Genomic DNA, 16,630 nt, shown 5'->3' with positions numbered 1-16,630 from the left:
CGGTTTCTGTGCCTATATCTGTTTTTGAAAGACTCAACAAAACGCACACATGCATACGGCTCGGTGAGTAAACAGGAAACCCCTCGTACTGCCAGCACGGGCAGAATAAACAGGCTAAGTTATTAACTGGCCACTGTGGAGCGCAGACACGCAGAGAGAGAAAGTCCAGTTCAATTGGTCATTTATCTCCCTCGCCCGCTACCATCTCAATAGGGATGTCACGGCACTGAGATACATGGAAAACTACAGTTGAAAGGAACAGCATTTGTTAGTGTGCCGTCCAAAATGTCAACAACTGCAAACAACACAAGACTAGAGGCAAACTTGTATCCTGTTTCCATCAAAACAGGGTCATTTGTTATTGCTTGCTGGCTTGTACCATTGCACAAAAGGTTCAGCATGCCAGTTTATGTATGTGTGTGTATATATATATATATATATATATATATATATATATATATATATATATATATGTGTGTGTGTGTGTGTGTGTGTGTCTGGACGTAAAGACCACTGAGCTGGGCTGTTTGGACCCACACAAAGGCACATCTGAACTACGAAGCACAGAGCGTCTCTGTGTCCTACACACACACGCACACATAACAGGTGCGTGGTAGCAGAGAGGATTTTCTGTAGTCTGGAGAGACCTGGCAGGGCTTGACAGGAAATGGAGCTTGCAAGCAATTAAAGGGGCTGAGCCATAAACAAAGAGAACAAATATAACAAGAATGTGAGACACGACTCAGTATTTCTGGGATTCTTATCCTGGGCTGATGTAAACACAAAACTAGAACTCTGAGTGCAAAGCATCTTAATATAAGCATTACAATGAACAGCGGGACAGTGACAGTTTTTAGGACAAAACAACATGCTAAAAAAAACAAAAAACACTGCCAAAACATTGACAGCCTTGGAAATTGCAGGAGAACAGTGCAGCATGACTGAGAAACAAATCCAAATGTGACACACACAAAAAAAAACAAAACAAAAAAAAAACAGTTGGGGATAGCTTACCCAATGATAAAAAATTTCCGGAAAGGTTTGTTTCCGTTTGTGCTTTCCTGTGTTTATAAATTTCTTTTATGTTGCTTCTTGTGCAATAATAATGCACCAGCACATATATTTACACTACCATTCAAATCTGTAAGATTTTCTAATGTTTTTGTTAGTAGTCTCTTATGCTTACCAAGTCTGTATTCATTTGATGAAAAATACAAGAAAACATTATTACAATTTAAATGAACTACTTTCTATTTATTCATCTTATGGAAAAGTTGAACTCAGTGTCAAATGCTCCTTCGGGAATCATAATTTTGAGCTCAAGAATTATTATTTTTTTATTTTCAATGTTAGTATTTTTGTGAAAACCTTGATGCATTTTTTTCAGGATTTTTCATACAGGAAACTGTCTGTTACACCGTGACCATGCAATGAAATTCTTACTCTGTGAATTCTCTCAGCAGCCAATGACATAAGTTAACAAAAGACACAATACGTAAATTACAAAATTACACGTTTACTAATAGTGCAGAAAGCAAGAAACTAAATTATTGCATGTATAAAATTATTGCATGGTTAAATATGCGTTCAAAAGAACAACATTGATTTAAAACAGAAATCTTTAGTAACATTATAAATGTGTTTACTGTCTTTTTTGTCAAAAATAACATTTTTGATAAACAAAAGTTTTAATTTCTTTCCATAAGTTTCTAGTTAATGTTTTGTGCACCAGAAACGGACATATTTTCCATCCTTTCTCAAGACTGACATAAATGCCCTCTGATTGGCTAACCTGTTTGCATGTTAGATGAGTAACAGCATTTACAGTATACTTTTATAGTGGTCAACAGTGTTTTACAATCAAAGTGAATCCGTATGCATTTAGCAATTGAGCAAGGGGATTTTTCCCCATTCCAGTTAATGTAACCAATAGAGGAAGTCACAGTGTGTTACTGAATGACGTACTCTTTCCAGTCCTGTTGGACTGGAATTGTGTTGGTTAAGACTCAAAGTGTGATTCACAGCTAACGAAACCAGACGTGCTGTTTGTATAGGTTATGCAGTTTGTATTGAAGAGATCTTGTGAGGAATACTAAAAGTCTAAACAAAAGTCAACAAAAAAATATGCCCACATGCAGTGCAGAGGAGTTTATAAATCACCCAAAAATGACTTTAATCATAATTATGCTAAATTATTTCATTTCCCTTGAGTTTCCTATACTCTTCTGAGAGAATTTTACAGCCGACTTAATTGTTAACACATCTACAATATATGTTCGAGACCATAACTAGGACAGTTAAAGCACATTTCGCACACACATTCAAAGAATTATACTAATAAATCATCCTGAAGTCTGATGCAGTGGTTAGGCAGTGTGTGAGATGGGGAAGGGAGAGGGAAAAGACACTGGGTTTCTATTGGATAATGAAGTCGTCTGGCACTGTGTTAGGACCCTGCTGCTATATGGCCCTCCACCTCACAAAACCCCGGCTGGAAAAAATCCAGCTCTGCTCAAAGCCTGTAGAGAGCTCTACCCGCCCACGGAGGACAGCAGCCTTGAGGGACAACAACAGTTAAAATCTTCACACGCTACAGTCACCCCTGCTTCAGAAACGACATCAACATATTTTATTTGGGCAACATCATGAAAACTTCATTCAAACAAACAGATTCACTCAAAAATGCCTGAGTTTGTGCCTTTTCAGATGGGGTTTTAGGTAACATAAATAGATAGATCCAGCTGTTAGATCCAGTCTCTTTTCCATCGGAGTGACTCTCATGAGTTTGTGGTCTGTTTACAACCCAAATTATGTGCTGTTGTACACTCATGCAAAGCCATTTTAATAAAATATGACATATAAACTCACACCTAGATTAGATTTGTTTGTTGTGTCATTTTTGGTAAGACTTTTCTGTTGTTATGCTGACACCATCTTTGATATTTACTTTAACCACTGTCACTATGGTTACTGGCATTATCCACAGTTACTGCAAACACAGAATAGCCAAATTAAACTGCCCGATAATATTTTTATCACTCGTGTTTGGATGTTACTGTCAGTTTTGCAAGTTATGCCAGTAGATGGCATCACTCACTGAATCATTTACTCAACCACATTGATCTATTTAGAAATGGGACTCTTTATGATTGATTCATTTAAACATTTAGTTCAAACAATAATTAATTCAGAAATTAAATAAGTGACGAGTCATTGAATCATTTGCTCAACTGATTCACTCAAACGCACTCCCTCATTCAGAAACAAAACTAGTGATAAGTCACTGAATCATTTACTGACCGATTTGTTCAAGCTCACTGACAAAAAAACACCAAAAACGGAGTTTGTGTCAGAGTCTGTACCAACTGTTTTTGAAATTCTGAAATGTCTGATCTCAATAGTAAAGTGATTGACACACAAGTAAATTACACTTTCTTGCAATACCCCTCAGAATCCAGTGTCAAATGTACTAAAACCATTGACGCAGTTTCAGAATGCACAACAACAAAAAAATTAATTAAAAAATTACAACCCCTGAAGACCTGAAATCTGACTGACAGATCATTCAAGTTAAAGTGGTTTTTAAGCTCAGACTCCTGCTGCTGTGACTGAAAGGATTGTGGAGAGACTCGGAAAGGCTGAGAAAAATGACATTAACAGGCACAGCTGCAAAAGCAGGCAAAACATTGACAAAACACACTCAAAATAGTCTTTCGTACCGCAGACTGCAGCACAGACCAACAAACTCAAACCATCTGAATGCCACCGGCCACACTTCATAAGTGAAGACTAAAAGATGACCATTTAAACCTTATTAAATACAAGAACTGCCTCTCAATATTTCATCTCAACCATAGGCCTACTCACAACATGGGATGGGTGTGATCCCCAGATCCCCAGACAAGAGAAGCACATAAACACACATTCAGAGGGAGCAGGCAGAGGCCAGCGCTCTACAGGATGTGGCCAGCCAGCTCCACCCCACATTGCATGTCCCAGAGCAATAACCAGACAAAATGAAGATCAAACAACGATTTATACATGTGCTGACAAATTCCAGACTCATACATCGAGCTGTTCTTGCATTTAAGTGCTTAGTGCACATCTTTCATTCGGTTTCATCAAGTTTCCTTTCCTCTGCTGCCCTGAATCTGGCTCCAAACGCACCTTTTTGATCTACTTAAAAGTTTCCTACTCCTCAGAACTTCCCCTTTCTCTTTCTCTCTCTCTCTCTCTCCCTATTTCCTAGTTTCTGTGTCAGACACAAAAAGGTCTCTCATTCAGACGGTGCAGTGGGAAGCGTGAGGTGATTCCGTGGGAAAGGCTCTTGGCAGACTGGCAGCTTCCTGACTGCAAGAACTGATATCATTTCTAGAGTCCTGGACTGGATACCGAATGATCTTCCGAAGAAGAAAACAATTGCTTCATCTTGCCCATTACGCTATTATTATTCTTCTCATTGTCTTCAGAAAAGGTCTAAAGCATGTTATCATGATAGCAAGAGGTTTTGAGTGCCATCTTCAATCCAGTCCATGTTTAAGTTTATTTCTTTGGTTTCCATAAAACATAATCCCTCCCAAACAAAACCTGTTTGAAGGTTTTTGAATACCACAATAGCGACGCTGAAGAAACAAAACAAGTTTTCTTTGCTAAAGCTGGATTCCAGCCACATCACATCATCCAAGTCTCTAATATATGAGGATGTATGGTAGTTAAAATGAAATGAAAACTGAAAAAACAAGTGTTATATTTTTTAAGTAATTTTCCAGGTTCATTACAAGTTTAATACATCATTTGATAACATCAATTACCACAAAAAAAAAAGCAAAAATCATGGTTATAATAAGACATTTACAAAAGAATTTGACAGATGTCAAACTCATATTTTTGTAAAGCACTGAAATCATCCATAAAAAGTTATTTGAGATATAAAGTTGTAATATCTGTGGGCGTTGCCAGTATATCAACAGAGACGTGATGTCATGCCTTCAGGTAAAGACGTAGCAAAAAGCTGTTGATTAGATTGTTTCTGGCTGGTTTTTTGGTCATAAATGTGTAGGTAAGTATGCTTTTTAAGGGGTAAGTCCAAATAGTTTTCTATGGTAATTGACATTATGCCACAAAAGTTATTGGTTTATCTTAACTGCATTGAAGCTGAAACATTCCTTTAGGAGAAAATGAGGTCTGCATGTGCTGAATACAGTCTCACTTCAGTGGGGAAGACAGATAAACCATTAGATCTTGTTCACATAAATCACACTTATGAAGCAGATGTGAAGCCAGCTCCCCTTACCTAATCTGTGCGCTTTCCTTTACTTTAATGTATGACTTCCTGGTCTTCCTTCATCAAGAATTCCTCCATTATTTAGTACGTCACTATTCCTACAGAATATAAAGTGAAAACAAAATAATTTTTCAGCCATTTTCAGATGCGCACAGCCAGGCAAAATTGGGTAAAACTGGAATGCAAGTGAGGTTTTTTTGTTGGTTGTTATTGTGATGGGAAGATATACTCAGCATTATCTGCTTCAAAACAGGCCTAAGTCTCAATGGGCCTCGGTGTTTTACATATTTGAGGTTTGGTCTGTGTTTTTTGGCCCACAAAATGTAAACAAGGCAAAACTATTCAGTGTGGATACAAGAGTTTGGGGTCGGTAGGATTATACTCATCAAAGATGCATTTATTTGATCAAAAACACAGTAAAAACTAGTAATATGGTGAAAATGTTTTACAAATGAAATCGTTATTAAAATTTAAAACAAATTGTTCTATTTCAGTTTACTTGTGTCTGCAAATCTGATAGCAGCTATTACTCCAGTCTTCAGAGTCACATGCTCCTTCAGAATTCACTATAATCACTATAAGATGATGTGCTCAAGAAACATTTCTTATTTATGATCAATGTAGAAAAGAGTTAGTGCTTATTTTTTTTGAGAAAGCAGAAAACAATTCTGAAAAATATTTAATTATTTGAAAATATTTATTCTTTTGTAAAATAAATCTTTTTGCGGTCACTTTTGATCAATGAAACTGAATTTTTTTTTTTTTTTTTTTTATCTTATCACAAACGTTTGAATGATAGTCTATTATAAGGGAACAGAAACAAGGTGAATAACTGAATAGAAACAATCAAGGAAGTGTTTAAGTAAAAAATATTAAAGGTATATGCAGTTTAAAAACACTACACAGTATCACTCTGTGTGAGTATTTGGCTTGTTTTTCAATTCTGCGGTTAAACTACATATGATATCTCATTACCTCATTATGTCTCTCACTTTGCATTCATTGATCTGATCGGCTGACCATAAGAGGTCATATTTCATTACAAAATTGTCAAGCTATTTAATCATATACCCACCACATTCACTAAAATCAGTGTAACAACTCTCAATACTGTCAGCAGACACTAAAATTATGATGACAAATTACAGTCCACGGAATTACCATAATGAAGACACCTCAGTCACGGCTGACACCTCAGCATTTGAGTAGCGCTCAGTGGTCACAATTCCAGCAAAAATAAATAAAGCTTAAATAAAGTAAATACAACTGCTATGTAGAGTAATGAAATGGATCAAAACATTCTCTTCCAAACTAATCCAATGCCAGTCACTGCACAACTCTGAAATTCTTGTCAAGTGACGCATGTTCTGGGCAAAATCCGTTAAGTTACTTCCCTTTGCCTGAGACTAATCCTCTTAACAGGCCTCAGAGCCACTGCTGAAATATTGGTGGGGAAGAAACTGAAAAATCTGTTGGGACGATTTTTAGAAAAAAGTTAGTAATGAATGCAATCAATTTGTATGACAGCAATAAAAGAGAATTGATGCATAAAGCACAAGTGGTGCACACTCACTATATCACAAGGACTTTCCATTGACTTCCCACAAATAAATAAATAAATAACAACAACAACAAGAACACATTTTTGATTACGCCATTAACCTACTTTCCTCACAGGGGCTGTTAATTATTTTTTACTGTCCAGAGACACGACCAAGTTTTAGGAGATGCCAAAATTTGACAAACATTTTACAACTACCTGTTCTGATGTAATTAGCTCTTCAAAAAAAAAAAAAAAAAAACTTGAAATCATTGTATACTGGTTATGAGGACAGCAGTGAAGCTACTAACTTGACCCCTACACTAAGTTTACTTCCCTGTCTTTTAGAGTTCACAAAGAAAAATATAGGAGGAAGTGCAAGCAGTTTTCCAGTGCAAAATGATATGATCTTTAACATGAAATTTTGAATAAACACTTATACTAATACAAAAACACACTGTTCAATGCTGTACTACAGCTTTTCTTTTTCTTGGGGACATAATTAGCATATATACCATTCACCTAAGAAATATATGAATGTGTTTCAATACCTAAGCTGACTCATATTCATGACAGCATTCTGGGTATAGATAAAGTCAGGACATATAGTTCAGTAAGTTTTACAGATCTTGACAAATTGGACTTTCCTTGAGATCATCCTTAAAACTTTCAAAACATCATGATGGCATTTGACTACATAACATCACATTACATGTATGTTTCCTATAGACCATTTTTAACCAGAGTAACCTGCATAACACAATTACCGGCTGACAACAATAACATTTTTGTTTCATGTCCACAAAGCAAGTGGTAGTTACTAAACAGAAGTCACCAACGTATCAAACTATCCTGACCAGTGTTAAACCAGCATATTTAAAACAACATTACTATCACGAGTAATTAAGTGTTAATAAAATAGAATTACAAAACATAAACGTATAATATATGTTTTTTAGTTATTATTTTGAACAAGCAACACACAAAAAGCAGAAACGTTTTAAATGCGTTTAAGACTAAGCTGTGATAGAAAAACAAAACACTCGCCGCAGACTTACGCTTATAAACAGTGTGTGGAGGACTCACCTCGACGGGTCGAAACCAAAACATCCGCAAGCAAAAGTGCAGTTACGCATTTATAAGATCTGGATGATCTTCCTCCAAAGGATCAGTTGATGTTAACAGTTTTAGATGTTCCTACATGACCGAGTCGAAGTTGCTTCCTTGTACTTCTCAAGAAAGACTCATAGCTGTGTTAAAGCATGCGACCTCTCCCGGCAAAAACAAACTCCTGGAGGAGAACAAAAGTTGATGTGCATTAAGTTTCACATCACGTGTTCCAGCCGGGAATGTCTTTGGAAGTGAAAAGCCTTTGTTAGACCCACCAACCATTGATGAGAAACATGAAACAACCGGAAAGACAGTGGAAAACTATGGAGGGCCAAAGCTGCACAAATCGAAACAATTAAGTAAATGGCCGGGGTCCCACTTTATATTAGGTGGCCTTAACGACTATGTACTTACATTTAAATTAATCATTTGGTACAATGCACTTATTGTGTACATACATGTTTTTGTACTTATATATTTTAAAAATACCTATATGTATTTACATCTGTAATTAATTTCTGTAATTACATTTATAATTACACTGTTGACCCATCCCTTACACCTAAACCCACCCTTAAACCTACCCAGACCACCAAACCTGTCCCTAACCTTACCTGTATCCCACCTCAATGGCAGCAAAAGTGTTTTGCAATACAATATGAACACAATAAACATTGTACTTATTTTTGATGATTAAGGCCACCTAATACAAAGTGTGACCATGACCGGTGGGCTAAATATCTCTTAAATTTCACTTCCTCTAATTATTTATTAAAGCAAAGAAACCGAAGCAAAAATTACCAAAATAACACTTTTTCTTATTATATACGTGTTATTACAAATATTCTGTTAACTGTCATTTCCAATCTAATTGTAATTTTGTCAAATTATGCAAAAGGCGTTATATATTAGGCCTATAGTATTTACGATACATAAAATACAAGCTGCAAAATTAGCCGTAAGAGTCTTGACATTTTATCACATCTATGGTAATATGCCATTTCCATAATAGAATGCGATTAAACAGTACATTGTTTGAGATATGATGGAAATTACACTAAACATTACAAATAGGCTATAACAAATTCCCATGTACTCTTCAACAATGTTGATTTAAAAAATTAAACACTAGTGATAAGTGTTTTGAGGGACTTGAAGGAAGATTATATTAAATCATCTTGCACTCTTCTAACGTTAAGTAAATTGAAAGTAAAAGTGTCACATAAATTGAAAATAGTGGCTCAATAAACATGAAACACTCAAATAACACAAATTAATTCACCACAGAAAACGTTCATGGATAAATTGTTTTTAATGTGTTTTTATATATGCCAGGAAGCAAGAGTTCTTAGAAAACTGTTGGAAAATGGTTCACATTAGCAAAGATAACAAGTGAGTAGCTATGTTATTGAGAAAAGTCATTAAATTACATTTGAGAAATATCATTTTTTTCTACAGCAATCTGACATTTTCTGTGACACTTATTAACTCTTTAATGTTTGAAATTATTAACTCTGATGTCTATTATTGTCTTAACATAATGGCACAAAACCACGCAAAGCATTCTTAACAATTTCCAATTTGCAAAATGTAATATTTAAAACGGAAATATACTGCCATCAGCGTTTAAAACAAAACATTTTACAATATAATTCAAATAAAATTGCACAGGTAAAATAATCATTATAACAGAATTATTTACATTTACCCATTACTTTTTAAAGATTAATGCTGTAATTTGAAAATCTGCAAATTATTCTCGTAACAATACTATATTTTAACTTAAAGAAAACAAAGCAAATATTATAATAGAAAGAATGTAATATGGGAAAAAAAGAAACAGAATTTGAAAGCCAATCCTTCACACTCTTGTCATTTCTTCATTCACTGATTTCACTTTACTTGTCTTTGGACATTTAGTCATACAACACTTAGTGTAATTATATTGTCACCTGAATCTCCCCAGAATCCAGCTGGTTATGGTTAAGCTGGTTATGATCCTCCACAGTACTGTCATATTTGGGACAGATGAACTCAATGGGTTTCCAATGCGGTCTTCGTCCACTTCCTCTTTGTCGGAAAGGAGCAAACCGCAACCATTTCTTCACTACATCAGCAAACTGGTGGTGTGTGGCCTCCTTTCCTACAGGAGTCCTTTTCAAGGCACCTGCAGAAAACAGAGTTAAAACAATCTTCCACATGGGAAATGTTGAGGATCCTAAAAAAGTGATAGATCAGTGATAAACCTGAAGATGCATCTGCACTGAGACATGATTTTAAAGACTGCTTACGAAACAAAACACCCTGCAGTCTGGTGTTTCTGAAGCTCCTTTTCTGTCCTCTGCCAACCCAGTTGAGCTCTGAGCCTACACTGAAAGAGAGAACAGCGTGCATAAGACGGCGGACTGCATCATCTACTGTAGCTCCGCCCATCCGTGAGAGGTGTGACACCTATGAAAAAAAATCAAAATCAAAATATGAATAAATATTCAGTACATGTACAGAAGGGAACAGTGTCACCAGAAAAAGTTTTGTGGAAAGCAATAAAAACTAGAAACAAAAGCAAACAATATTGTTCTAAACTATTATTTTGGACTACACAACTACCTCCGTAAAATGTAAACTTCCTGTCCTGATTGAGGTTTACAAAGTTACATAACCTATTATTACATGCGCTGCAGTAATTGTAGACTGTAGAGTAGATTGAAAGTAATCATTTTTTGTACCATTTTCTTCTGAGCTTCAGTATCCTCTAAATGCTGCTCTGTTTCATCAAGCTGTTCCATTGTTCGTAGTGGCAGATCTACGTCAAGCGGCTCGTCCTCCTCTTCACACACCTGTCCATGAATCCTGGCCTGCAGGTCTTTCAGAACTTCCCACTGCCTCTGCTGCTCTTCCTTGATCTCAATAAGGAGTGATATGATTTGTCTATGGGCTGCTGTCTCTGTAATTGTAAGAAATGTATATTAAGTGAAGACTTACAGAAGATTAAAGGAATAGGTTCACCCAAAAATAAAAATGTGTTTGAAATTTACTCAGCCTCAGGCCATCCAGGATGTAGATGGGTTTGCTGGATTATTTTGATGTTTTTATCAGCCATTTTAACTCATTCTGACAGCACCCATTCACTGCAGTGGATCATTTGTGAGCAACTGATGTAATGTTACTTTTCTCCAAATCTGTTCCAGTGAAGACACAACTACATCTTCCTGAGTGTGAGTACATTTTAATTTAGCAAATTTAAATTTTTGGGCGAACTACTGCTTTAAAAATCAGCATGTAACGTTATATCAAAAATGCTGCGTCAGTTTCATTTGTGGAAAAAACAATATTGCCAATAACATTAAAGGTGGTGGTTTGTTTACTAAATAACCTTAGTGATAACTGTCAAAGGGTTTTATTAATATATATTTTTTAACATTAGGTGCTTTTATCATATTTTGTCTAACGTTAAATAAACAACCAACAACAAGTTAACAAGCACGCCAACAAGTTAACTATGTAAAAACTATACAAGTTAGCAATTTTATGTTAAAACAAACTAAGATAACACCTAATCAACTGTCGACTACCCACTAATAATAACGTTACCTATATAAAACAAAAAACAAACTTAAAATCTCAATGCAAAAGACATTTTTTAACAAAACAAAGTTCCATAATGAATAGAAGGGAAGGGATGTGAAAGTCCATGTCAAGGTAAACATAATCATTTTCACTCTCTTCACTTCGCAGTACCTGATGTTGAAGACGCATCCTCGCGCATTAACTTTCCCGCCACTCCAGCAGGATTGTAGGACTGTGAATCCGCGCTGAAATTCACCTCGGCCCGCCCAGGGATGTCTTCTGCGCTTCTGCTCAAGTCTCCTGGCAGAGGGTGCATATCCTCTTCAGACACCGCTGAGCGTCTCTGTGCCATGTCTGCCATGTGTTTACTTACTAAACCCTCCGCCCGGCGGTTTATGGCCCAGTTCACGCGACTGACACTGTTTGGGTCCATTTATATGGATGTACTTATACACTTACAAACAGCACTTCATGGGAAATGTAATCCCTTAACATGCATCTCTTAATAAACACTGCGATATGTGCGAGAAATAGGCGGAAATGGTTATCAAACTGTCCCCAGCCAGCGCACGTATCACGTTACGCAAACGTCACAGCAACGTTGGCAGAACGTTATGAGTTCTGAACGAACTACAATTCCCACAAGCATAGCGGGCCGGTGACGTCACCCATTGCACACAGGCGCGCAGTTAAATTTACTTAAACTGTTTTTTAATTTTTTATTTTTTCTTCCAGGAAATGTGAACATCATGTTTGTAACATTTTGTTATAATTTTGAATGTTAATTGTTCAATATATACAATTCATAAAAATAATAATTAAAAAAAAAAAAAAAAAAATTACTTAAATCTCATTTTTGACAGAAGTACATCTCTTATAAGAGTCTTTGGAAATGATAAACTAAGCTGATCATTTTTGCCGATAACTAAGCTGTAGCTTAATATGCTGTTATTTAAGATGTATTTGGCTATATTATACACTCTCAGAAATAAAGGTACAAAAGCTGTCACTGGGGCAGTACCTTTTCAAAAAGTACACTTTTGTACCTATTTGGTTCAAATATACTCTTTAAGTACTAATATGTACCTTTAAGGAACCAAAATGGACCCTTTAGGTACAAACATGTACCTTTTGAAAAGGTACTGCCCCAGTGACAGCTTTTGTATACTTCATTTCTGAGAGTGTATAGGTTATACTCATTTAATTGATTCATTTCATTGAGTAGTCATTTATATTATATTATTTTGACATACTATTTTTTCCATTGTTGTTTAGACTTATGATTGTGTGGGTTCATGGAGTAAGAGAGAATGTCTCCATTTCAAGGTTGTGAAGCAGTAATTTTCCATTGCTGTTGCTTGTGATATAATAACCTTGTTGGATTTGTGTTGGTCAGACAAAGTCTGAGCTTTGAAACATATCTAGGCTACCTAAGATTATTTATAAATTATTAATTATTAATTTTTTATTATCATACTTCATTTCCTGCTTCTGCTCTTCTCTGGCTTTACTCAGTCAAATTCTTGGCTGATAGAAGACAGTTAATACAGTTCTGGGTATTAGACAACATTGCTGACTAGTTGTTCTGTTACTAGATAAAACGGATATTTTCTGACAGGATCTAGTGTATTTCTGGCGTGGAGGCATGATCTAACAATATTTTGCTTTAAATCTGATATCACCAGGTTTGTGTTAGTGTTAGGGGTATGTTTGAGGTTTAGGAAATATTATCATAAATAAAGAAATTGCATTTATGCCTTTATACAGTGAAGCCAAGATGTGTATTTACGCATTCCATTATGGCTGAAATGACAATAAGTGAACAATAGTGTTTACCTCAGCAAAGATCATTTTTATTATGCTCAAGTAGCAAAAATGTACTCTGATATACAACTGAAACACCTGAACAAAATATTTTAGTACATAAAGCCAACCACCATTCTTTTTATGACTCCTGAAATGCAGAAGACATCAGTTACTTTGAATGAATTATCTACTTTATGCTTTCATTGGAGAATCAAAAGCCCAGCAGTTTTCCATTGAAAAAAACAAAACAAAACAAAAAACAAAGAAAACATGCAATAATCTAAGAGGTCTAATTCCACTGCTGTCCGTCCAGTGCTCAACAATGTGTAATAGTAATGAACATAAATAACTCCTTATATTAAAATATCCCATGCGATTTAGCAAAACAAGGGTGTTTAATCAAACCCTCAACACAACGACGACAAAAATAAAATAAACAAATAAAGGACCCAAACATTGTACAGTATCTACTGTATGAAAATATAGTCAACGGATATACAGGCAAAGACAAAAATATGAAGACGTTTTCATGTATGTATAATTATGTACATCAGCAATGCATCACCCTGTAAAAGTCACATTTTTTTTATTCAAATATGCCTGAATCCATGAAGAAATATCAGCAGACAAGAAAAGGAAATCTGAGCGAAACGTGTCTAATTGTGGGCTAATTGGTTGTGCATGCCCTCATTATTATTATTATTATTATTATATTTGTGCATATACAAATGAACAGCAGCGCTTTGATTTCCAGATGTGATGATGACCAAATAGCATTTATCACTGAATCTGTTAATTAGTATGGCTGAGTTTGCAACCATAAATATAGGCATTAATGTCCCACAATCTGTAAGCAGCAGTATTCAAAGATTTTGGAGCATTTTGCTGTGAAAGCCAATTTAGTTGCATCTCAAAGCCTCTTTTTACTATCCTTAATATCGAGCATAGAGTGCACAAACTCTATTAAACCTTACTGAAATATTTATATATATATATATATATATATATATATATATATATATATATATATATATATATATATATATATACGATTCAAAGAATGTGATGTGTCATGTTTAGGATTTACAAGAAAAAATGCAAACACAGTAATTAATTGATCTAAACATTATTGCATTTCATGAACAAAACTTTCATTAAACCCTGCCTTCCCGACGTCTTTCTTATAATACCCTGCTTTACAAAGAAGAAAATAATAGACTAACAATCTTCAGCATCCAAACACAGCTTGTACGCTCTACTTGGATTACACCTAGCTTATATTTTTATCAGGAATATCACATTGCTTAAACCCTAGACCTGCTGTTGCATTTTTGGAAAGTAAACTAGGCCTCAATGTCTACTATGAGTGATACAGAAAACTAATATATTCTGTCAAACTAGGGACAAATTATCTTTTTTAACAATTTTTTTATACATCATTGAAAAGAATGCCCTACAAAGTGTGACCTTTGATTTTAAACATGCTAAAAGTACTCCGACAGTAAGCTGACAAATTGGTTTTATGATCTAAAGAATAAATATGCAGATTCACTTGAAGCACACTCTACAGACTTTTAAAAGCAGAAAACATTTCTAAACATTTTGCGTTACAAAATACAAAGTTACTTTTGTGATAAAAAATACTTTGCCGCAATACTCTTCCAGATATGTTTCTAAGTCATCTAAATTCTATTGTTAAAATATGACAAACAATTAAGACACCCAGTATCAACCAGTGCATAAAACACAAAATTTCCCTGCAATGTGCCTTCAGACTAGAAAACCTGCATGAAGTTGCTAACTAGACTAAAACAGTCCATAGAATCGCTACTTTGTCAGCTCACTAAAAAACCTCCGTTAGGAGAAAAAGTCCACGCATCCACATATTGTGCCACAGTTAAAAGCTTACAGCTGTGATGCATTATGGCGGTGTCTTTTTCAAATCCCCAGAACCAGAGGCATACAAAACAAAGTATTTAAATAGTCCTTCTAAAAGAAGGGCAAGAAATGAGCCCCGGACACATCAGCATAAAGAACTCCCGAAAAATCCATATTATTAACTGCATCCTTGAAAATGAATTCTGATCCTTGTTCTGCTGAGAGGATTTCTTCCGAAATTCCTGGATAAACTCTAAGATTAGAGCGGCATGCTAAGAGAAAAATGACTTGACCTCTTCTAGAGCATCTACGGTTTGACTTTGAAACAGTCTGATGAACGTTAGCTTCATTTTACCAGGACACGTTCCTGCTAATCAGCTTCTTAGGTTTGTGGCTCGCTCGCTCACTCACTCCATTCACTCTAAAAAGGGAATGGACCGATCTTAAATGTCAAAACAGTTAAGTATAAAATATATATCTATCTATATATTTTCCCTTACTTGCCTGCCAAAATTTTGAGTGTTCAAAAAATCTTTACAGTTACCTCTAATATCATGTCACACCGATATCAAATAGTAGAAACTTGTTTTACGCATCAAGTCAAAGGTGCATCTAAAAGGGTGCATAATAATCAGCGATGAAGGAGAAGGACTCCAGTAGAAAAGCTCTGAAGGACAAAACGGCGTAGCCTGGCTGAAACTCCAGAACGGTCTCTTCTTTGGGACAGCTGTGGGTTGGTTTCGTTTCAGTACGTCATAGGAAAGTAATGTGCATAAATAGTTTTCAATAAATTAATAAATAAAATTTCTTTCTCTGTTTCAGTATATACAGAGTGTTAAAGACAAAAGAAAATCCAGAAACACATCCATAGAAACCCATATATCGCACAAGAATATCGTCTCACTAAACATAAATATGTTGGTAGTAGCGCTCCAACATGTGGTTCCACACAGGTGCAAACAAATGCCCGCTGTTTATCTCTAAAATTTGATCTTAAACCTTTCAGTTTTATTACCTCCTCTGCACCGTAAACATATTCTCATCTGAAAAATGTAGACACTAATGACCCTGACGTCCAGATCGATCTTGTAATATGAAGGTGTCGACTTGGTAATGCCCAAATTAAAAAGAGGACTGTATACAAGTATTTCCTAGAGGTCACCAGTACCTTTCAGCAAAATAACGAACCCTCATAAATCTCTATTTTTACCGACATTAATAAGTCCAGCCTCTTCTTCAGTAAATTAGCAGCTAATAAAACAAATACCATCATAAAATACATTTACATCATATTCTTTAAATATGTAATATGCAAAATATTTAGAAAAAAAAAAAAGTATTCACATCAAACCAGGCAGTAGTCATCATTTACCACGTTCCTGTCCCGTTAGAACAGTCTATATATCAGTCAACAGGACCATTCTTCACACACATCCTCTCTCTCC

General features: G+C 35.4%; 2 protein-coding genes across 6 annotated transcripts in view; both read right to left on the bottom strand.

The window, feature by feature from the left end:
- The window catches only part of rin2a (Ras and Rab interactor 2a), a 35,166-nt gene extending 26,998 nt beyond the window's left edge, over nucleotides 1-8,168 (bottom strand). For 2 of the 5 annotated variants that reach the window (XM_058796248.1, XM_058796246.1), the window contains exons 1-2: nucleotides 7,911-8,161; nucleotides 5,294-5,382 (exon numbers count right to left, since the gene is read on the bottom strand). Coding sequence is in view for 2 of the 5 variants with exons in the window: in XM_058796247.1 (XP_058652230.1) it covers nucleotides 7,911-7,934 (24 nt within the window). In the remaining 3 variants the exon portion in view is untranslated. Of the gene's footprint in view, nucleotides 1-5,293; nucleotides 5,383-7,910 lie in introns of all 5 variants that reach the window. The other 3 variants (XM_058796247.1, XM_058796245.1, XM_058796249.1) reach the window with 3 other exon arrangements.
- Nucleotides 8,169-9,227: 1,059 nt separating this feature from the next.
- On the bottom strand, nucleotides 9,228-12,168 carry si:dkey-187a12.4 (uncharacterized). Its single transcript, XM_058796041.1, has 4 exons — nucleotides 11,673-12,168; nucleotides 10,661-10,878; nucleotides 10,226-10,385; nucleotides 9,228-10,101 (listed from the first exon to the last, which is right to left on the bottom strand). The coding sequence occupies exons 1-4, from the start codon at nucleotides 11,932-11,934 to the stop codon at nucleotides 9,875-9,877; spliced, it is 867 nt and encodes a 288-aa protein (XP_058652024.1). The 5' UTR covers nucleotides 11,935-12,168; the 3' UTR covers nucleotides 9,228-9,874.
- Nucleotides 12,169-16,630: the final 4,462 nt, after the last annotated feature.

Source organism: Onychostoma macrolepis, chromosome 13 (genome assembly GCF_012432095.1).
Source record: "Onychostoma macrolepis isolate SWU-2019 chromosome 13, ASM1243209v1, whole genome shotgun sequence".
NCBI classification, from domain to species: Eukaryota; Metazoa; Chordata; class Actinopteri; order Cypriniformes; family Cyprinidae; genus Onychostoma; species Onychostoma macrolepis.
Note: the sequence above shows the minus strand (reverse complement) of the source record. Positions and strands in the feature narration are given on the sequence as shown.